The sequence below is a fragment of the Impatiens glandulifera genome, unplaced genomic scaffold (genome assembly GCF_907164915.1).
Source record: "Impatiens glandulifera unplaced genomic scaffold, dImpGla2.1, whole genome shotgun sequence".
NCBI classification, from domain to species: Eukaryota; Viridiplantae; Streptophyta; class Magnoliopsida; order Ericales; family Balsaminaceae; genus Impatiens; species Impatiens glandulifera.
In genome coordinates, this window is record NW_025919459.1 from 233,554 (window position 1) to 256,432 (window position 22,879).

A 22,879-nucleotide genomic window follows, 5' to 3' on the forward strand; every position below is an offset into this window, starting at 1 on the left:
GATTTTTTGGTATTTTCGTGCAAGGACTTAAGACTTTGATCTAGACGTTCACAAAGTTTCCCTAAAATCTAAGGAGTGTTCTCCAACTCTCAATAAACTTCAATCACCCTCTAATTCAATCTTGTAGTTTAAAATTGAAATTTTTATATTTAAGTTTTCACATTTTCATATACAGCCCGGTTGTTAGATTTCTTGATTAGAAAACGATCATACGATCATTTACAAGATTTATGTTGAAGAAAAACACAATCAATCAATAAAAAACAAATTTGAATTTGGAAAATTTTAAAATAGGGTTTTATGTTTTTGAGTTATTTCTAAAGAACACTAACCCATAAAGCTTCCCAACATGTTTTTAATAATGTTGGAAACCTATTTGGACCAGTTTCAATCCATCCCGATCATGTTTGATCAAAAAGTAATTTTTTTATAAAAAATAAAAATTCCAATTCTTGAATTGGTCAAAACGAAAAGCTAGTGTTCATGTTTTGTATCCATTCAACCATATGAAGCATAAGGGAGCTATTGATAAGCTCCTTACGCTTCATCAAAGTCCTACAATCAAAACCCATTTTTTGTACCAAAACTATTTTGGTTGAATGTGACCTCATCCCGATTGAATGATACATCGGAATGATGTTCTAAAAGATCTTGGGAGTTTTGTGAAGCTTCTTATTCCCTCAGATCAAAGGATCCATGCCTAAACCCATACTGTAAAATTTATAGTTTGGATGTTCTTGAGGACCGAGAAACCTAGCCCAAGTTTATCCAGGACGGAGAGTCCTCAACACCCAGGACTGAGGAAAACTAACCCAAGGCTAACCCAGGACTGAGTGTTCTTCATACTTAGAACCGAGGAAAACTAGCCCTTGGATAACTTAGGACCGAGTGTTCTTCACACTTAGGACCGAGGAACACTAGTATTAGGCTAACCCAGGACCAAGTGTTCTTCACACTTAGGACCGAAAAAGTTAGCCACATGCTACCCTAAGACCGAGTGTTCTTCACACTCAAGACCGACAAAGTTAGCCTCAAGTTAACCCAGGATCGAATGTTCTTTACACTCAGGACTTACAAAAGTTAGCCCAGGGCTAACCCGTGACTAAGGGATATTAACACCCAGGACCAACAAAGTTATCCCAAGATTAACCCAAGACCGGGGGACATCAGCACCTAGGACTGACAAAGTTAGCTAAAGGCTAACCCATGACCGAGGGACATCAACACCTAGGACCGACAAAGTTAGCCACAGGCTAACTTAGGACCAAGAATTCTCGCACCCGACTGAGAATTCCCGAACTTAGAAATGAGGAATCCCGCACCCGACCGAGAATTTCTCACCCAGGATCGAGGGCCTCAACCCCAACCGATAAAAAGTGCACATAGGATCGAGAGCACCAGTCCTAGGGTCTGTTTGATTTCATTTTTAATATTTCAAAATTATTTTCATAATTTTGGAAACTTAAATTTCTTTCTAAAAATTCATAAAAATAGAAAATGGTTTCAAAATATTTTTAGAATATTTCTATAAAAAATAATTTGACAAAAGCTTTTTTGAGATATATTTTTAAAACTATAATGCCTTTAAAACTAATATTCTTTAGGTACATTCCTCCCTAGTTATCATCATCAATTACAGGTACAAACATTTAAATATTGTTGTTACAATTTTAATTACACAAAAACGTGTGCATGTTTATGACCGGAAAAATAATTTGTTAAAATAAAATAGTATACAACCATTTTTTTCAAAATCCAAGATTTTATAAAGTAGAGACCGTTTTTTAACGGGTACGGAGGATATAGCGTAAAAGTCCTTTCCCGAGTATTACCAAACTATGAACCAATAAAACTCTAGTTAAAAATACGTTTGTATACGTATATTTTTTTATTGGTTTTAAACTAAAAATCAATTTGTGACTCTTTATCAAATAAAAAATACTTTAAATTAATTATTTTTAATTAATTTAAAACACAAATTTTTATTAATCAAATTTTAATTTGATTATTCTAAATCCAAAAGATTATTTAACATTTGATCAAAAATTAATTATTGTCATAATTAATTTCAAAAGGTCAAGATATATTTTCATAATTCTTTTAAATAATGTTTTATTTAAAAATATTTCTTGAGACACAAACCGATGTTGAAATTTCTCGTATCTTGAGCTTTTTTTGAGACAAAGGTTTTTTGGGGGTTATAGACTCTAAATTATCTGATTTCAAAATACAGATATTGACATCCAAAGTTATTGATGTTTTCAATCATATGGCACAAAATTCCCTTGATCTAGAATTTAATGTACATTCTCATGTTGAAGTGTGCATTACATGAAAGTTGGTGTGAAACGCTCTTGTGTAAAACGCGCATTACACGAAAGTTGTTGTACAACAATTTCGTGTAAAGCGCGCTTTCCACAATATATTCTATACATCACTCTCGTGTAAAACGATTCACACATTCATGTAAAATGTTAGTTTGACATTAGTTTAAAGTTAGCTTTTGTAAAAGGACTAAGTCTTTTTATTTTTAAATAGGTTGTGAGGTGTTAGTTACGATCTCATGTGAATAACATTTTAAATAAAAATAATATAAAGAAGACAATAATAAAATGAGTTAAATATATTAATAAACGTGAAATATATATAATAACTTCAATATTTCTACAACTCTATGCATAATTGGAGACTTAACTACTAGTTAATGTTTGTAGAACTCTTTGAATAATTTCAGTAATGATATGAGTCGTTTAAAGCAACCATATCAAGTAAAGGCCCTTCACCTTCACACGTAGTCGACCCTACTTAAGAAAGTTGAGATGACAAAAGTATAGTAAATGGAGTGTTAGTGTCCATGTTCAAACTTCCATTCTAATGTTGTGGAGTTGTGACTATAGTAGTTGTTGACATTGAAATTGAAGGCTGAAACAATAAAACAATGAACGATTTGTTAGTAAATAATGACTTGAAATAAATACCACAATTATTGTTGTTTGGCTAAAATAGTGAAATACCTTAATTATTGTTTATTGACTTTTTTTTATTAATTTTCTTTTCCTTGAATTCTTCTCTAAGGCACCTTTTAATCTTTTACTAGAGTTTGTTTTCTTCTTCGATTTAATTTCTTTAACTTTCATAGAGGTACCACACTGAAAGAAAATCCAAATAGTGTTTGACTCAAAATTATTTGTTGTAACTTATCATCCACGATCTTACATTGGGTCAACAGAATGTCTTCACCATCCCTATAAGTGTCATCCATTTATGTTGCATTCGTAATCAAATGAATATACAATTCACATAATTCTTTGTATCACCTACTTTGAAGATATTTTGGATCCAAAGTACTAATATTCATCATTGAATTTGTAACTCTAAAATATCTATTTTTGGTTGTACGAGTCCACCTTATTAATATCAACTTAGTAAGAATCTTCATGATGTTTCTCATCGTGAATATCTTCAGAACATGAGAACATAAAATTACACCAAAATCAAATTACCGACAACTACACTCAATTTTATCACAATTTTTATAAAATATAACTATATGATGATATCTCTTTTTGGGATGAGTGATTTTATATTTTGTGTGTATCAACGTCCTCAAAAATTCTACACCACAATCGTGATACATGAACTATTATCATTCAAAACACTTGAATGCATAAGGAGTGTAAATATTACTTGAAATATTTAAGACCTCAATTGGGTAGGACAAACATGACACACTATTAGTTTATTTAAAATTAGCTTTTAACTCCTCATATTTACAATCATCAATGAGTCTTTTGAAGTGATTGAAAATTCAAAGAGCTTGTGTTTATAGGAGACATGCATTTTCAAAACATTGTTCATGCTCTCATTCTTTGAGTTGTAGTCATATTTGCACAAAATATGTATCGTCCATATGCTAAAGTCAATTTTATCCTAATGCAAAACATACACCTCAACCAATCATTGTCTTCAAGTGCATACTTTGTCGACATTTGATTCATTGTTTTAAGAAAATCTTTTTATTCATCAAAAACATATATACATGAAAAAAATCATTGGAAATCTCTCTAAACTCATTAAAGACTTTATTTTAATGTATGGCTGCATTTTGATAAATGTGCCAAATACATAGACGATGATTTGTTTTAGGACATTTTGATGTTAAAGAACTTTACATTGCCGCATCTTGATTGGTAAAAATAGTTGTCGGTTTTTTGGCAATCATAGTTGTAGTAAATGTCTCAAACAACCATTCAAATGTCAAGGAAGTTTCATCATATAATAAAGTGACACAAAAAATTATGGATTATTTGTGATGATTAACACCTACAAACAATGCAATTTGACGACCTTCATTGTTCTTCCTATAGGTCTTGTCAAAGCAAACAACATCTCCAAAGTATTCATAATCAGCTCGCTTCTTAGCATGAAACCAACAAATAGGTATTAAATCGTCGGCATCAAGTTGAATAGCATGATAAAAATTGTGATCATCAAATTGCGTTTTTTACAAATATTCTAACAAACCACATGTATCCCCAGTCATACAATCTCTTGTTCTTTTGGATTGCAAGTAGTTTTGTAATCTTCATGAATAAAACATAAATTGTCTCTCCTACCTACTTGTTTCGCCATAATAGCATGTGATGCCTTTGAAGAGATTCCTACATCAAATGTTATCTCAATTTGTAAATTTGTAGATGCAAATATATTCCTATGACATCTATAAATGTGAGATTTCATTGGACTTGTAAGAGGATGTTTATGCTCACTAAAAAAATCCACTACTTTAAACACAATATTTTCTCCCTCTTTATCCTCATTTTAACCTCACAACTAAATCTTATTTCAGAACGACTACATTTGACAAAATAATCTCTTTTAACTTTTTTTTCTTTGACCTTGTGCACTACAACACAAAACCCTATCTAGTATTAAAACTTGATAGATTATGGAAATAATCTTTATATTAGGAATATAAAATAATATATGTGAATAGATTATGAAAATAATTTTATATTTATCATTTTGTTTTGAACTGCATCTTATACAAAATCCAATTTCTTTAGCGTATGCTAAGTAAAATTCATATACATCTTTTTCTTTCTTAAAATTTCTACCCATATGTAGTATAAATTTTTTTGAAACACTTAGGGGTTAGTACTCTTCAAATTTACCATTTTGATCCAAATTTAATTGACGGTGTACATTCGCTCTCAATTCTAGATCATGAAAAAAACAAAATGTTGGTGAACATCGTAATAATAATATTTTGTTACAACAATTCTAATTGAAGGGTGATTTACAAGAGAGTTGTTGTATTAAGGAGCTGATGTATAAAGAACTGATGTACATCAGCTCTTGTGTGATGCTCACTTCACATTAGAGTTGATGTACAACAACTCTCATGTAAAGCGAATATCCCATGATAGCTATTGTACAACTGTTTTAATGTGCTCTCGTGTTAAATGCGCTTCACATTACAGTTATTGTGTGATGCTCGCTTTATACGAGAGTTGTTGTACATAAGTTCTAATATGAAATGAGCATCACACGAGAGTTGATGTACAACAACTCTAATGTGAAACGAGCATACACAATAGCTGATGTACAACAACTCTAATATGAATGGTGTTTTACAAGAGAGTTAATGTACGCTCTCAGGCGATGTTTGCTCTCATGTTAAGAACGCTTCAAATGAAATACATTACCTCCCATCATTATCGTTGATGTTGCTGGAAGATGTTTCCTGAATATTAACAAAATATAAAATTATTAGTTCTCCAAACAAAACATATCACACGAATAAAATAGAACCTTGTTAGTTTTCAAAAGCGTCAAATGTACCATTTTCAAGAACTACGGAGCTTGTTTCTGGCAAAGATTTGTGAAGTTTTGGCTAGCTACTGAAGCTTGTTTTCGATAGAGATTCGTGTAATATGTTTTCGGTAAAGAAATCGTGAATAGTCTAGAGAGAGAAATTGTAAATCATAATAAAATGGTGAAATTGGACGAAATGAAGACTGATGGGAGATGATGTGACAGAGTGGTATCCAATTTGGGTTACAAACGGAAGGACGAAATGAGTCATGCTTGGTTTCGTTTTTTTTTTTAAACTCAATTTTAATAATATAATATTATATTTCGTTTTAATTGGTTGGCAACGTGGGACACAGGGGATTGAGAACATCCCAACAACAAGACGGTGTTTCGGTAGATATACTCAACATTTTGCTCCAAAACATCAAACCGAAGAGATGTATGGCCAATACTATATATATTTTTTATATTATAAATTTGTAAATAATTCGTTAATTTATAAAAAAAAATTAAAATATTTTAGAATGTTTGGTGGTTAGTATGAAAATTTAAAAAACTAATGGAATTTAATTTTTTTATTACGTTTCAATTTTAAATAAAATTAAGTTGAGTTTCTGTAAACGGTTATATAATAACATAATTCCGTCAACCTATCTTGGTATGCCATTAAGTGCTAAATTACGATCCAAGGTCTCTTGGGACCTGATTATCAATAAAATAGAATGTAAACTATCTAGATAAAAAAATCTCAAAAAAGGTCGATTAATCCTTATTAAGAGTGTGTTGTCATTTATATCCACATATATGATGTCGTTATTGATTCTCCTTAAGAGTGTGGAGTTTGTATGGGTTCTTATAACACATTATTTTGTCATCTAGTTATTTGGGATAAGGTTAAATGTTGTACATATTAAGGAGGTATGGATATTCGAGATCTTATTTTTTTTAATAAGACTCTTATATCAAAATGGTATAGTAGATTTTCAACAAAACAGAATAGTCTTTGGGCACCGATAATTAGATGTAAGTATTATCATAATTGGTCTAGTTGGTTCACCAAAATGTTTAATTATCTAGTGAGGTATAGCATTTGGAGGTAATTTATTCTATGTGGAAATGTTTTCGTGAGTAGTATAAATTTATTGTGGGGATGGTTCTTCGATTATTTTTTTGGATGACATTTGATGTAGTATGAAAAGTCTAGCTACGACGTATCATTAGTTTGCTTCAATTGTTATATGTAGAAATGTCACAGTTAATGACATGTTTGATAATCTAGTGGTTTCACTAGTCGGATTAAATATAAAAGGAGATTAAACTTATGGAGAATATGTCCCATAATAGAGTTTTACTTTTGATAGGACGCAAGCAAGTGTCCCATCTAATAAGATGTTATGTGTTGGCAAGATATAGATAGTTTTCATGTGTGGCATTGCTAAAAGTTGCTTTCTAAGATGATTCCATATAATTTTTGTTGGGAAAAATTTTGGGAGTCAAAGATTTCATCCAAGATCTCGTTCTTTGGATGGAGCGTTATTCACGGTGAAATTCTTACGGATGATATGTGCATGAAAAAAAGTTGTATTATAGTTAGTCGTATGTGTTACGAATATGTAGAATCGACAACTCATTTAATTTTGCATTATTGACGGGTAACTAGTATTTGAAGTCTTTTATGAAGTATTACCGGGATTCATTAGGTGATACCTGAGTCTTTGGATAATTGCTGAAAATTTGAATTGATGCGGTTAAGATGGTATACCTACATATTTAGGTTATCATCCCAATTATTTTTTTGAGGACTATCTGATTTGAGAGAAATTATCGAACTTTCAATGATCGTTGGCATTCGATGCATATCATTTTTAATGTTATTATTATGATGCTTTTTGAGATTCGTCCAGAAAGTCAGTAGAGTCTGTCGAGGAGTTAATCGTTCTTCTCGGAGATTTTTGAACTCGATAACTTATTAAATACTGTTTTATTTCACGTGATGTTTTGTTATTATGCTTAAACGATTTTTTTTATTTATACCATTTTAAAAATATATATTTAATTTTATAATTATAATTAACTAATCATTCCATTTTTTTATGGTGGTATGTTAAGATTTTTTAAATTACATTAATTTTTAAATTTATGTATTAATCTCTAAATATTTAAATAAACATTAAATATATAAATATATATATATTTGTTAAAAAGTTTTAAAATTACGTATTATAAATTATTTATTTTATAAATTTAAGTTGAATAATGAATTATTTAAAATTTATATTATAAAAAAACATATTAAGTTATTGTATAGTTTAAATAGTTATAATTTTTTATTGTTGTTTTTTTGTTGCCCTCATGGTCGATGAGAATTATTGAAATAAATATTATAGGTGCATTTTTGGGTTTTTGTACGTGGACAATACCTACATATTTTCTACATAAATTAAAAAAGTGACTCTAACTTCAAGCATAATATAATGTTTTTCTCAATTAAAAAAGAAATTTAAATTTAGCCGCAAAATCTATAAATTTTCATTATTTTTTATATTTTATAAATAAATTTTAACTATTATCAATATTAACTATTATTACGATAATTTATTTTTTTATATACATATTTACTCCTTAATAACATTTTAAATGTGAGAACAACTTTTTACCTTACTTCCATCAAATGTACTATATCTTTCAAAGTAAACTGATTTTTAAAATAATTGAAAAACAGTCATAAAATATTATATTAAATAGCTATTAATTTTATACTAATAATTAATTTCTTTTTGAAAAATGATCCACAATCAAACAACATATAAGATTCAAATCTGAACCAGAATCATGGCCCAGCATTATATTTTATTAGGCCCAGCTTTCAAGGCATTTGGGATAAAATATTATTTCACCCCTCAATTTTCATACATCTTTAAATAATTCTTGAATTTTAATTTGTACAAAGATTTTACCCTTATCCGTCCTACCCAAGAACTCCACATTTTGTTTGATCTTGGGTTATTTATGCTTTATTAAGGTAGGATAACAGGTCAAATGCTTGAAAAATATTATTGACTAGTTTAAGACTCTTCATTCTATTATTATGGTTACAAATTTAGGATGAGAGGATTATTTATATTATATTAAATTGTTAGTATATCGAAAATATTGTATCACAAAATATTAAAGATATTATTTTTTCGATAAATCAAAAAAAATGTAAGGTAGGGTACTGATACCGAAATATTAGTACGGTAAAACTACGAAATTTTTAAACTATCGATATATACCAAAATAATATTTATATATATATATATACCCCACCAAAGTAGCTTGGTGAAAAAAGTCGACCAAAGATATCAGAATGTCATGAATTTGATTCCCACTGGAAATGTTTTGAGTGAAAGCGGAGTCTTATATTGGTGGGGTATTATGTTAATTCTTTTAAATTAAAAATAAATAAATAATGAGTAGTGAAATTATAAATAATTATGATTTAATTTTCATTTCAAAAATTGGATTCAACAAGCCATTATCTAATTTTCAATTAGATCAAACCGGTGATCAACTAATCAATTTATCTAAACTTAATAGATTTATTTTTTTTTTCTAAATAGATTTTATGTAAATTCAATTATATAAACATAATTTTTTAGAATTAAATAATGTTAACTCAAATCATTTTTATTATTATTATCCTGTCACATAGAGTGTATTTATTATCAATTTATAAAAAACTTCTACAAATGCGATTGAAGACCGTTAGGAATCTTCCTCTCCTCTACTTTAGTATATAACTTTAAAACTTAATCTTTAATAATGTTGTATTCTTAAAAAAAAAAATTTTATAATAGATGCTTATAATTTTTTTTTAACGGTTTTTTTTTGTAATAATTTACTCATTCATTTTTTTTTTTTTTTTTTTTTGTAAATAAGTATGTTTTTTTTTAATATCAACAGTATAATATTTATATATTTTATCGAAATTAAGATATACCGAAATCAAAATACGATAAATATATAAATTTTTCTATTTCTAAAATTTTAATAAAATAAAAATTATTGTATATTGTATCAACCCGCCAAAAGTTATAATTCAAAATTTAAATAGATTATTTCTATTTTCAATCATTGGACGGATTTAAAAATTATTTTTTTCATTAACCATTTGGAACCACAACTTTTTGATATTGATATAAATTTGGTTGAGCAATTAAAGTCAGATTTTTTTTTTCAATCACTCAACTCATTAAATACAATATTAAAATATTTTTAAAAAATATTTTATTATTATAATTTTAAGTTTTTTTTTTGCCCAAAAATAAATAAATAATAATAAAATCTTAAAAATCAGAAGATCAGTATTTTTTAAATAAACTTACCAAATCAGATCAAATCTTCCTCTCTCTCAATCTCTCAAATGTTCTTCTAACTTAAAAATTCTTACCCATCTACTTTCTATTGATTCACCAAAGCTTGCTGTAACTGAGAATCAATTCAAATGGAGACGAAGAAGCCATGCTTGAATGTTGTAATGGTCCCATGGTTAGCCCATGGCCATATCTCACCTTACTTAGAGCTTGCCAAAAGACTTTCCAACAAAAACCTCCAAATCTATCTATGCTCAACTCCGATCAATCTGAGCTCTATAAGGAAAAGGGTGACCCAGAAATACTCTCATTCGATCAAACTCATTGAATTCCATATCCCATCTCAACCAGACCTTCCTGATCCCAGTTTCCACTCAACTAATGGCCTCCCACTTCACCTCAACTCAGTTCTCAAAACAGCCATGGATATGGCCAGTCCATCTTTCATTGAAATCATTAAAACCCTGAAACCAGACATACTCATTTATGACTTCCACCAAGAATGGGCCTCAATTGCTGCAGCAACAATTGGGATACCAGCAGTTCAGTTCATCACCTCTAGCGCTTCCATCATCTGTTATTTCCGCCAAAAACCTCTGAAAGAGGACGATGACTTCCCTTATCCCATCATTAGTCTTCGGGGAACTTACTGGAACCAGAAATGTCAAGAAATGGTAAAACGGAGAAATCAAGCTCGGAGTGGAGGTAATTCATATTCTGGGTTTAGATCATTTCAGAATTATATTATTAGAACTAAACTGAGATATGATTTATTTGAATAGAAACATCAGTACCACACTGTTGTGAGATAATATTCGTGAAGACTTTTGGAGAAATTGAAGGGAAATACATTGAGTTTGGATCAAAACTATTAGGCAGAAAGATAGTCCCCACAGGTCCGTTGGTTCAAGAACCAGAAGAAGTTGAAGAAGAAGAAAACGGTGAAGATGATAAGGAGATCATGAAGTGGCTTAACAAGAAAGAGAAATCATCAACAGTGTTTGTGTCATTTGGAACAGAGAAGTTTCTATCGAGTGAGGAAAGGGAAGAAATAGCAAAAGGGTTGGAGCTAAGCATGGTGAATTTCATTTGGGTGCTTAGATTTTCTCTTGATGAGAAGATTTCAATTGAAGAAGCATTACCCAATGGCTTCCTTAAAAGAGTAGGAGATAGAGGGCTTGTAGTTGATAAATGGGCTCCCCAAGCTAGAATCTTGGTGCACCCAAATATTGGAGGATTTGTAAGCCATTGTGGATGGGGTTCTACAATGGAGGCTATGACATTTGGAATCCCAATTGTGGCTATACCCATGAACATAGACCAACCAATGAATGCAAGGCTTGTGGAGGAGATTGGTGTGGGGTTGGAAGTTAATAGAGATGATAATGGAGGGTTTAGTGGTGAAGAGATTGCACATTTGATAAGGGAAGTCATAGTTGGTGATGAAGATGGGAATAAGATTAAGAATAAAGCAAGAGAAATGAAACACAAAATCAAAAGTAAAGGAGAAGAAGATATTGATGGTGTTGTGGAAGAATTGTACAAGCTTCACAAGAAGAATATTCATGGGAAAAACATGGATTGATATTCAAAGTTGAGTTGAAATTTATTATTATCTTTTTTTTTTTTGGAAGTAAGATTGAGCTTGAAGATCTAGTAGAATTTGTTGAAGTAAAGTTAATGAAATTAGTTAAATAAAAAAAATGATCTTGCAGGTATGGATATAAAACTTGAGTCATATTCACAAAGAGTTCTAATTTTAGAATGTGTGAATGTGAAGAAGAAAAAGAATTCTAATAATTTTCATTTGATTAAATTATCAAATAAAAACGAGATTGAATAACCCTTCTTTCCGAAATCAAGCCGATGTTTAGAACATCTAGACATTTATATGCTCTTTGTAATTTAAAGTTTAGAAAAATTTGACGAAATGACCCTAAAGATGCCTTTATTTGCATCCGTGGTCACCCCATAATTTTTAGTGTAATGATAGAGAAAGGGAAAAAATGACAAGAAAGCATAGGGAAATGATGTGTCATTTTTTGAGTGGTTTGAAAATTTAAAAAGAAAGAAAATTTTCAGATTTTCAAACCACTCAGGAAATGACACATCATTTCCCTATACTTTCTAGTCATTTTTTTTCCCGCTCTCTATCATTACTCTAATTTTTATTGCTCTAGTGACCACTTTATTTTTTTTTGACGAAAATACCCTCATCGCGTAACGCGAAGGGCCTTTGCGTTACGCGAAGTGAAAAAGTTCTTTATATAAATACTCAAATTTTTTCATTTCGTTATTTTCCTTTCTCTCTTCTTTCTCTACTCATCGTTCTCTTTTAGACGGCGACGACAACGACAGCCGCGACGGAACTCTAAACGAACATATCATACAGATCGATACCAAAACCCCCGAATATCATTTGTTCATCATACAGATCGATTTATGTTCTTATTTCCATTATCTTCATCTTCAAACCCTAAACATGTCTTATTGTTCATATTGGTTCATATTTTGTTCATCTTATTGTTCATATTGGTTTTCATATTGGTTGTTCATATTGTCGATAATGATATTTGCAAATAATCTTGTTTTTTTATTCTAAGGTGAATATTTTTTGATTTCATTTCCTCGTATTTTCTATGTATAACGATGTTGTTTTTGGATCGATCTGTCTGCGATTTGTTTAATCTTTTTTGTTGATCTATTTGACGAGTATCATGCTCGATTATTGCGATTTTGTGGGTGGAGGAGATTGGGTCAAATTGTTCTGGAGGAGGAAGGAGGTTGTTATTTTGTCAAACAGGTTAGGGTTCGAATTCATTTTCGAATTGTGAATTTTCTTATAATAATAGATTGTTTGTTTTGAGTTTCTGTTAATGATTTTGTAAATTGTATTGCTTTTTGCGTTTTAGGAGAACTATGGTTTTCTGTAAAATATCACAAATCTATGTTGAACTTCTTTATTCAGATTTAATCTTCTTTATAGTATCAAATGGATATATTTTGATTGACTCAGTTACATGATCATGATACATATATCATCAACCTAAATCAGTAATGGAGAATTGTGGTGCATATAATTGTTTGAACTAAGATAACTGTTCACAGATGCTATTCCATATGTCTGTGTACAAAGTGACATCTGCATTGTTCATATTCATCCATTTGGTAGATCCCATATTATCCTTTTCTTTAACTTTGAATTGCTATAGCCTGTAGGTAAGTCGCAAGTTGTAATTCAATATATGAATGTTTGCGATGTAGAACAAGCTTAAGACCTTGTATGATGTGGGTTATTTGTGATAAACAATCTACTAATCAAGCGAATCATTATATTCATCAACCAAAACATTTTGATTCTCTTTTATTTTCATGTACCAATCCATATCACACTCTATTTTATTTCATTTTTGTTCATTTCAGTAAGCTTAAAAAGATGGAGCATGATGAGACTAGATGCTACGCATCACCGGAAGGTCTAATCTTGTGCATCAACAATTGTGGCTTCTTCGAAAGTGCAACAATCATGAAAATGTGTTCCAAATGTCACAAAGACATGATTTTGAAACAAGAACAGACGAAACTTGTTGTCTCCTCCATTGAGAACATTGTTAATGGAAAGGAACTCGCCATGTTGATATGGGAATATGTTATGTGGATCCCATCGCTACTCTGATAAACATGGTTGCCTTTTTGACTATCATGGTGCTGCCAATAATGCTATAGTTAAAGCCAATCCTATTGCTAAGGCGGAGAAACTCAACAAGATCTAGAGATGTGATTTCTGCAACTCTTTGTCTTCATCAGGACTTTGACCAAGAGAAAAAAATAATTATTCATATCATTTCAGATATATCATCCTTCTGGGCTTCTCTGTTTATTGCTCATTGCAGCAGGGGAGAGCTTGTTTATTTTGTTTTCTCTAATATTTTTTAAGTTGTGGTGATTTGATAAAAAAAAGACAGTTGTGGTTTTGGGGTTTGTTTTCACTTTTCAGTACTAGTTTGTCATGTGAAAACCATGAATGATTATTATGCTTTGTTATATGTTCTTGTTGACATTGTGTTTATATAAATCTAACTATGTATTTGTGATCAGATCTATCCATTACACATAAAAGTTGTAGATTTATATATACAAATATATGTTATTTTATTTGATTAATTTCAATTGTTAAACAAAAATGTGTTATATATTGTATTGGTAGTATACCTTATCATTAGTATACCTTATCAAAATATGAACAACTTTGGGATATTATAAGTTGAGATATTATTATAATACATGCTTTAATTAATTACTACATAGTAAGTTGCATTACCCTACCCAAAAGTTGAACTAATCTAAACTACTAACAACACACATAATAAGAACATACATAAACAACATACATAATAAGAACACATCAACATACACATTTATTAACTAATTACCCATCATCCTTAAATCAATGACAATCTTTCCATTACTCTTCATCTAATCAGTATCACTACTAATCAAGAACGAATCAACACCGAGCCTCTCAATCGCCTCATTTTTCTTGCTAATCGAAGTACTAATAATAGTCACATTAGCACCAAAAGCCTTGGCAAACTTAACAGCACAATGACCTAACCTACCAAGACCCACCACACCTAAATTGGTTCCTGGATTATCCAAACCAAAGTACCTTAAAAGACTATAAGTTGTAATTCCAGCGTAGAGAAGACGAACAACCGCATCAAGAGGAAGATCGTTAGGTATTTTGACAATGAAATGTTCATTTGATACCATGATGTTTGAATATCGTCCAGAATACTTCAGCTGCAATAAAAAACATGAATGGATATATAATATTATTGAAGTCCATGCAATTATTCATTAAATATGTAAAAAGGAAGACCCTTCGCGTAACAAGAAGGCCTTCGCGTAACGGAAAGGCCTTCGCGAAACATGAAGTCTCATCGGGAAATAGAACCGAATAAACAATAAACAACAATAGTTCATGTGATTCAGAATCGAATACAAGATGTTAATTTCATTTAAATAAACAACAAACGTACCAGTTGCCACAATGCTCGTCGTGCTCATTGTGGTGTCCGTCGTTGAATATCGTCGTCGCCGTTGTCGAAAATCGTCGCCGCCGTTTAGGGTTAGAGAGAAGGAGGACAAGAGTGTGAAGAGAGAGAAGGAGAAGAAGATAAATGAAAAAAGATTGACAAGTTATATTAAATAATAAGGGTATTTTGAATTTTTCATACTTTCCTACCTCGTGTAACGCGAAGGTCTTTCGCGTTACGCGATGAGGGTTTTTTCGTCAAAAAAAATAAAGTGGTCACCAAAGCAATAAAACTTTTAGGGTGACCACGGATGCAAATAAAGGCAACTTTAGGGTCATTTTGTCAAAATTCCCAAAGTTTATTAAAAAGAAAATGAGAGTAAGTTGATGGCAGTCAATCTATCCTAACAAATTGCATAATTTAATTTCATATTTGTAGGTTTCAAGACAATTTAATATTCATGGTTTAAAGCCTTTAATCAAATGGTGTTTGACAAAAAAAAAAAAAAACTAGTGACTTTAAAATAGTATTATTATTATTATTATTATTTAACATTGCATATGCAATGAGTAATGAGTGTAAAAGAGTTGTGCATAAAGATGAGTGTAAAAGAGTTGTGCATAAAGATGTTTTAAAAAATCGTTTAACGAAAAAGTGAATTATTTAAAATTATTTAAATTGAATTATTAAAATATTATTTTAAACTTAAATTTTCTAAAATAAATTTAAAATATTTGAATATTTAAATGATGAACAAATATTAATTATTAAATTGATGGGATATGATTGAAGGTTATAAAAATTAAAGATGAATTAGTCTAACAAAAATATGTTAATAATATTTATAAGTGTGATAATTTAATTATGACACTAATGTATTTTACAAGTGTATACTAATGTGTTATTATGCATGTTCTTACGTTAACAAGTGGATGTTAATTCTTCTCAACACATGGACATATATGTGGCAATATGCATGTAACCTTTCATCCTTATAAATAGACTTTTCATGATGAATACTATATAAATCTCTCAACTTTCTCTCTTAATCTTTCTATATTGTATTTGTGTTTGAATATTATTCTCCATCTATTATGTTGTTTTACAACATGTTATATAGTTGGTAAAATATTTTTCTCCCACCTTAAGATGGGAATGACCGTGGTAAAAACCATGTAAGTAATGCCATTTACATTGAAGGTGAATGCTTTATTCGAAGAAATCTACTAAGTTTTAATTATATTCGAAAAAATGGATATCATACTGAAACGACAAATGAAGAAGAAAATGAATATGTCTTAATTACTCAAGTAATAAATGGACAGAAAATGGTATTTGAAAAATTGCGTACTTTCTCATCCGGCCTATATTATACAAAAATATATGCTATATAGTAGGTCTAAAGGCTACTAATGAATTTATTATTTGGCACGATAAACTTAGGCATCTTGACAGCATAATGTTTAGGCAAATAATTGAAAATTCAAATGGTCATATTCTAATAAACCATAAAATATTAAATTCAAATGAATTCACATATGTTGCTTGTTCTCTCCAACAATGTTCAAATGAATTCAAGCCCACCCCAACTGAATTTTTTAGGTCCGTCCATGGCTTCAATGGTTAGGAAATCTAGTTGTCGTCTTACTCTTCACATTCATCGTTGTTTTCATTAATAAAAAATATATATAACAAATTTGATAAAAAGATATTCATTTAACTTTTTTCTCATCAGTTCATCAACCTCTTCATTTTTGACCTCTTACTTTCATTTCTCGGTTAACCAACAATACCATTACTTACCTAATAGACCAATCATATTTACTAATCTCGTGACCTCATTCACTTCTTTATTTATCCATCTCAACAGTACCAACATATTTTACTCTTATTTTTGACATATCAATCATCTCATCATATCACTAATCCAATGTATCTCTCGTTACTAATACCATGATCTCACACATTTGCACACATTTCTTATCTTTCGTCAAACCAACTACCAAAACCTCGTAACATCACGGATTAGTTAATCAAATATATGATTCATATATTTTTAACCATCAATTTTTAATTTGTTACCGACCTTTTATTCACACATATAATTTACTTAAATTTGCATTTTCAAATATTTGAACTCTAATCTATGTGGATTTATGATTGATGAATATTTATATTTTTGTTAATATTGTATATTTTTGTAACTAATAAAATTTGAAAATTTTGATTTTTTTTATAAAACTCACAAATAATATTTTATTTTTTATTAATAAGTTAAAAGTATTTTTTTTCTGTATAAAAAATAGCATTTACCTTCTGTGTCATATATCCAATGTAGACAAATAATAAAAAAGATTAATTTTATTTTTAATAATTTTTTTAATATAAAAAATATTATTTACCTTTTTGTGTTAAATATAATATATAGACAAATGATAAAAAAAGACAATTATTTTATTTAAATATCACAAATTAAGTTTTAAATATATTATTATATATATTTTTTTAAATGATTAATATATATATATAATATATAATTATAAAAATAATTAATACAAATAAAATTATCCTATATATATTAATATATATGAAGAACGCTTATTATTTTAATATAATAAAATTTTTTATATATTTCATTTATTGTTAGATAAAAAGATAAATAAAAAAATGAACACAATTTTTTTTTATTCAAATTCCGCACGTCCATTTTGTATAACGCCAAATTCAAATTGACCACATGTCTCATAATTCCAACTATTTAACTATTTAGATTTATGCATTATTTATATATATATTATAATTAGTTAAATAATAATAAGTAATTAAACTTTTATTATAATACATTATATTTTAAATTAAAAAACTTCATATTCTTTTCATAATTTGATATGCATATATAATATCATTCATAATTGATTTAATTAATTAAATTTATTAAGCTAAGAAAAATTGTAGAATATGTGATCAATACCATCTAGATAAAATCTGGTTTAAGTCTTTTCATATTCTTTTAACAAATTAGTTAAGAACATATCAAATTATAACAAATATATAAAGTTTATTTTTATTTAATATAATTTATAAATAAATTTGTTAAGTAAAAAAATCTAAATGATATTTTAGTGGATAAAGTGAGTGATAAAATAGATAAAGCGCAAAGATAAAAATATATTAAATTTTAGATAATAAAAAGAAATATCAAACAAGCTAATATAGCATATCATTATCAAATTAGCATATCATTATCAAATTAGCAAAGTGTAATGAAATACATGAGAGTGATACAATAATTTTACTCAACACAATCATCAAATGTCCTATTTTTTTCAATCACAAGACGTCCCAGTTAAAAAAAAGATTTATTTTATTGTCTTATATTTATTTTAAAATATTAAAAAAATAAAATTATTTTTTATGAGATTTGAACTTATAACCTAAAACACTTCATTTTTATCTTAAACTATTATGTTACACTAATTTATATTTAATAAATTTAACTAACTGTTTTTTTTTATTGAATGACTGCCTTCTCTAAGAATGAGCTGCCATAGTCCGACGATTTACTTGATTGACCTGATGTCAGTATATTAAACAAAATATCAAATTAAGCCTTATTTAAATATTTTATTTTTTTATTTAAAATAAAGATATTTATGTATGTAATATACATAAAAATCATTTTTTTCTCCAATCATATCTAATTTACCTTTTTTTTTTAACTCAACTTTTATCCCCAAATAACCCAGATCAAACGAACTCATAAACATGAGATGAGACATTTCAAATTTGAAATCGAACGTATCCCTTTAATCCTATGAAATCAATTCTTTGTGGTAATTCGTAGAGAGAGAAACTGTTTTTTAAGGTTTTTTCCTTATTAAAAAAAAAAAAAAAACACATCCATCCGTTGGTCTTATCCATCATTATGCCATTTTCAGCCAAAAAAAAACAAAAACAAAACTACCAATGAAAATCAATTATTAGATATGTAAAAAGAAATCCATGAAACTTTTCACCTTCAAATTCATGTTTTTTCTATGATTCTCTCTTTCCTTCCTCTTCTCACATACAGATTTTCCGGGGATCTTCCATTGTTGGCTTCAAAGAATTCTTGACCCAACAACCAATTTTGAATACAAAAAGCTAAAAAAAGGTATGTTTCCATTTCAATGATGATAATTCATCTCTTTTTATTCATTTCAAATAATATATGTTCATCCATGTATGATGATGATTCATTGATAAAGAATTCCTTTGATCGCAGATTCAATAACCACGATTTCCTTTGGTAGAAGAAACCAAACCAAAGTGTCAAAAATGACGAACTCAACCAGCGATATTCGTGTCCTCAAAAAAGATAAGGTGGTGCCACATTACCTCAAAGTTCCTGATGGTTCTTGCCACATCAATTGCAAAATCGGGTATAAGCCAACCGAAATAGAAATTAAATCTCCCCATAGAAGAAAATTGTTAGCAAAAACATATTCATTCGAGAAGGAAGCTAAAAATTCGACAATAGACACAACGTTAGCCAGACATAACGAACGCCAACGCCCAAACGAAATAAGATCGCCACGAAAAAAAGAAGATTCCAAAAGTTCGACGACATTAATAGATAAACACCAATTTGTAAAGAAGGTTGTTCCTAGATTAGCCAAAACAACATCCATGTCTTCAAATAATCTATTGTCACCCATAGATAAAGATGAAGACCAAACTAAGCCACGGTTAGGGAATATAAGAAGGATGAGCGAAGTGATTTTACGCAAGGAAACTAAACTTGGAAGTCAAGTCTCTCTCGATTCTCCAACTTCGACTAGCCGACGGTTAATTGAACGAAGGAAGACTATTTCGGGCTCACCAAATGTACAAAATGTATCGTTGTCGAGGCCATCATCCTCCAAAGGCGGTTTGAGCAAAACCCCTAGGAAAACAAATAATAATTCAACTCGTGAAACACGAAACAACCAACAACATATTCCCGAGGTTTCTTTAGCTAAACTAGACGAATTCCTTGATGAGAAGAAAATCGAGACATTATCATCCACATGTCATGTTACAAATGAAAACAATGTTAGCTCCTCTCAATTGTCTTCGATCTTGATCCCCCATGTCGAAGATGATGTCGCGAGAAGTGAAATATTGGAAGAAAACCTTGAGAATGTTGAGAATATGAAGTTCAAGAGAGGAACAATAATAGATGTGGAAAATGAGGACAATGGTCCATATAGGCTTAAGTTTAATGAAGGAAGCACAATTTCTCAATTGGGCGAGGTTGGTAAGGAAGAAATCGATTTGAGGGAAGTTGTAACGATCGAAAAGATGTGTGAATCTCAAAATGAGGACAAAATCAATCTAAAACACGTCGATGAGTTGGAGAAAGACAAACCAAGTTCGCTCGATGATATGATTGAAGAGGCCGCGAACAAGTTGCTTGTGCGGTCTAAGAAAAATAAGGTTAAGGCTTTGGTGGGTGCTTTCGAAACGGTTATGTCTATTCAAGATGCCAAATCATTATCACGAAAACGATCCCTATGAGAGATTTGTCCATTTGTAAACTGCCGCCAAATTAAGCTTAATAAATTTTGGGGCATGTTCATTTTTTTTGTTAGTCAGTTGTTTATGTCTATATTTTTTTTATGTGACAAATTCAATTATATGTAACATGGATACAATTTTGGGGATTCAAATTAACTGGCTTACACTCATTTATGTTATTGGGTTGCTCGAGATAATAGTATAGTGATACCTTTCAAATTGCCCTTAATGGTCTAAGATCTTTTGTTTTCATTTATGGGCATAATTAGTTGAATTGAGGGTTGAATTCAGATTGTTTGGTCTTAGGTCTAGGAGTCTCAGTCTCAGATCTAGATTTTTCGGCCGTAGATTCTGAGAGTCTCGGTCCTATGTCAGACCTCTCGGTCCTAGGTGAGAATCATCGGTTGGATTTTTCGGTCATAGCTCAAGAACACCGGTCCTAGGGCTTGGTCCTAACTCAAGAATATTGGTCCTTGGTCTCAGTCTTAGGTAAATTTTCTCGGTCCTTGGTCTCGGTCAGGACCGAGAATTCTCGGTCTTATCTCTCCGTCCTAAGTCCTACAGGACTCGGTCCAAGAACACCGAATGTTCTTCATTTGGTATGAAAATACTGTTTTTTATCTTTTGATAAAGATCATGAAAACATGATCTGTAAGTTGCTATCAACTCCATTGGAGCCCTAATCCTAAAACCGATCAATCGAACCCTAAAATGACTGATTTTTCAAAACGATTTTTAAGGCAGATTTTGGGAACTTTCAAATTAAACCATCTCATGGCCTAATTCTTGTTCCAACAGTTTTGAAAATGATGTTTACAATCGAACACGACCAAAAATGAACATCAATCAAACTTTATAACAGAATTCAAAACTGAAATTCAAACTTTAATTTTTAAAAATTTCAGTTTGATCAAACATGATCGGGATATACGTAATATCATTTGAAAATCATCATAACATGTTTAGAAACACGTTAGGAAGCTATTTGAATCAAAATTCAAGCTAAAAAACTCAAGAACACGAATTTCAAATTTTCTAAATTTTCAAATCAAATTTGAGTTTTTTTTTATTGAGGTTGAATTGATGAAATCTTTTTTAACAGAATGCTAAGACATCATCTAGGGATTGATTTTGATTATAGAAAGAACGAAATTGAACCGTAAATAAGATCAACAACCCGATCGAACTTGAAAAAATTCTAATTTTGAATCATAACTTGAATTACAGTAGGTCTAGAAATTTACTAGTGATTGAAAAACACTCCAATGATTTTTATGAAGCTTTCTTTCCATAGCTCTAGATTGAAGCTTGGAATGCCGGAATAATTTCTTCAAAAACCAGCCGTCGGAGCTTCTTTGAAGATCTTCAAGTTGGCTGTAATTATTGGATTTTGTTCGATGGATTAGAAGAAGAACACCTAGGAAGTATTTATACTCAAGCTAGGTCTATGAATTCGACTTCTGAAACTCTTCTTCTTTTTTGTTTTGTCCTCGCCACCCTAGTTCTAGGGTAGGTTTTGACTTCAATCCTTAAGGGTAATGAATACGAGGGAGAGACGTGCACATTGGCAAAGTTTGGAGGGATAAGGATGACAAACGAAGGAGATAGAGCTTTTGGAAGGACCGCCGACGTTGAGCGCGAGCTTCTGTGTTCGCCCTGTATCATCAGAAAAGACGAACAAACAACGTCGTTTTGTTTAACGTGTGGTTGGCGTTCCGTCCATCGTTAGGCATTCCTTCTAGTGTTCGAGCGTCTGGGCTAACGGGTAGCAACCCTTTAGTTGATCCCGTGTGGACCCGGGCGCGCGTTGCTTTGGTTACAACCGACTACACAACCCATTCCTAGGCGCTGGATGAAGTTCAGCGTTGATACAATGGACAAAAATCATGCTATAACTGATTTATTTATTTTTGGCTGCACTAGATTATCATTTTTTTTTATTTTTTATTAAAAAGGATATTTGAAATCGAATTTTTAACAATTTCTTACATTTTTCTTCAACAAATTAATACACAAATATTTTTGATAACATAATAAAAATTATGTTCATTTATTTTATTTTTAGGTATTTTTGGATATTTTGGGGTATTTATTTAATTATTTTAAGTAATAAATTATACAAAACTTATG

At 30.1% G+C, this 22,879-nt stretch overlaps 2 protein-coding genes and 1 pseudogene across 2 annotated transcripts; all 3 read left to right on the forward strand.

Moving 5' to 3' along the window:
- The first annotated feature begins 10,199 nt into the window (after nt 1-10,199).
- LOC124918021 (beta-D-glucosyl crocetin beta-1,6-glucosyltransferase-like) lies at nt 10,200-11,874 on the forward strand. Its single transcript, XM_047458289.1, has 2 exons — nt 10,200-10,877; nt 10,955-11,874. The coding sequence occupies exons 1-2, from the start codon at nt 10,304-10,306 to the stop codon at nt 11,755-11,757; spliced, it is 1,377 nt and encodes a 458-aa protein (XP_047314245.1). The 5' UTR covers nt 10,200-10,303; the 3' UTR covers nt 11,758-11,874.
- Nucleotides 11,875-13,608: 1,734 nt separating this feature from the next.
- LOC124918003 lies at nt 13,609-13,956 on the forward strand (annotated as a pseudogene).
- Nucleotides 13,957-19,528: 5,572 nt separating this feature from the next.
- LOC124918018 lies at nt 19,529-20,749 on the forward strand. Its single transcript, XM_047458287.1, has one exon. The coding sequence runs from the start codon at nt 19,529-19,531 to the stop codon at nt 20,747-20,749; it is 1,221 nt and encodes a 406-aa protein (XP_047314243.1).
- The last annotated feature ends 2,130 nt before the right edge of the window (nt 20,750-22,879 follow it).

What these genes read in the sequence shown, in the direction of transcription:
- LOC124918021 (XM_047458289.1), top strand. Translation starts at nt 10,304, where the DNA reads ATGGAGACGAAGAAGCCATGCTTGAATGTTGTAATGGTCCCATGGTTA. An exon ending in AAATCAAGCTCGGAGTGGAG is followed by an intron (nt 10,878 to 10,954) that starts GTAATTCATATT and finishes TTATTTGAATAG; the next exon opens with AAACATCAGTACCACACTGT.
- LOC124918018 (XM_047458287.1), top strand. Translation starts at nt 19,529, where the DNA reads ATGACGAACTCAACCAGCGATATTCGTGTCCTCAAAAAAGATAAGGTG.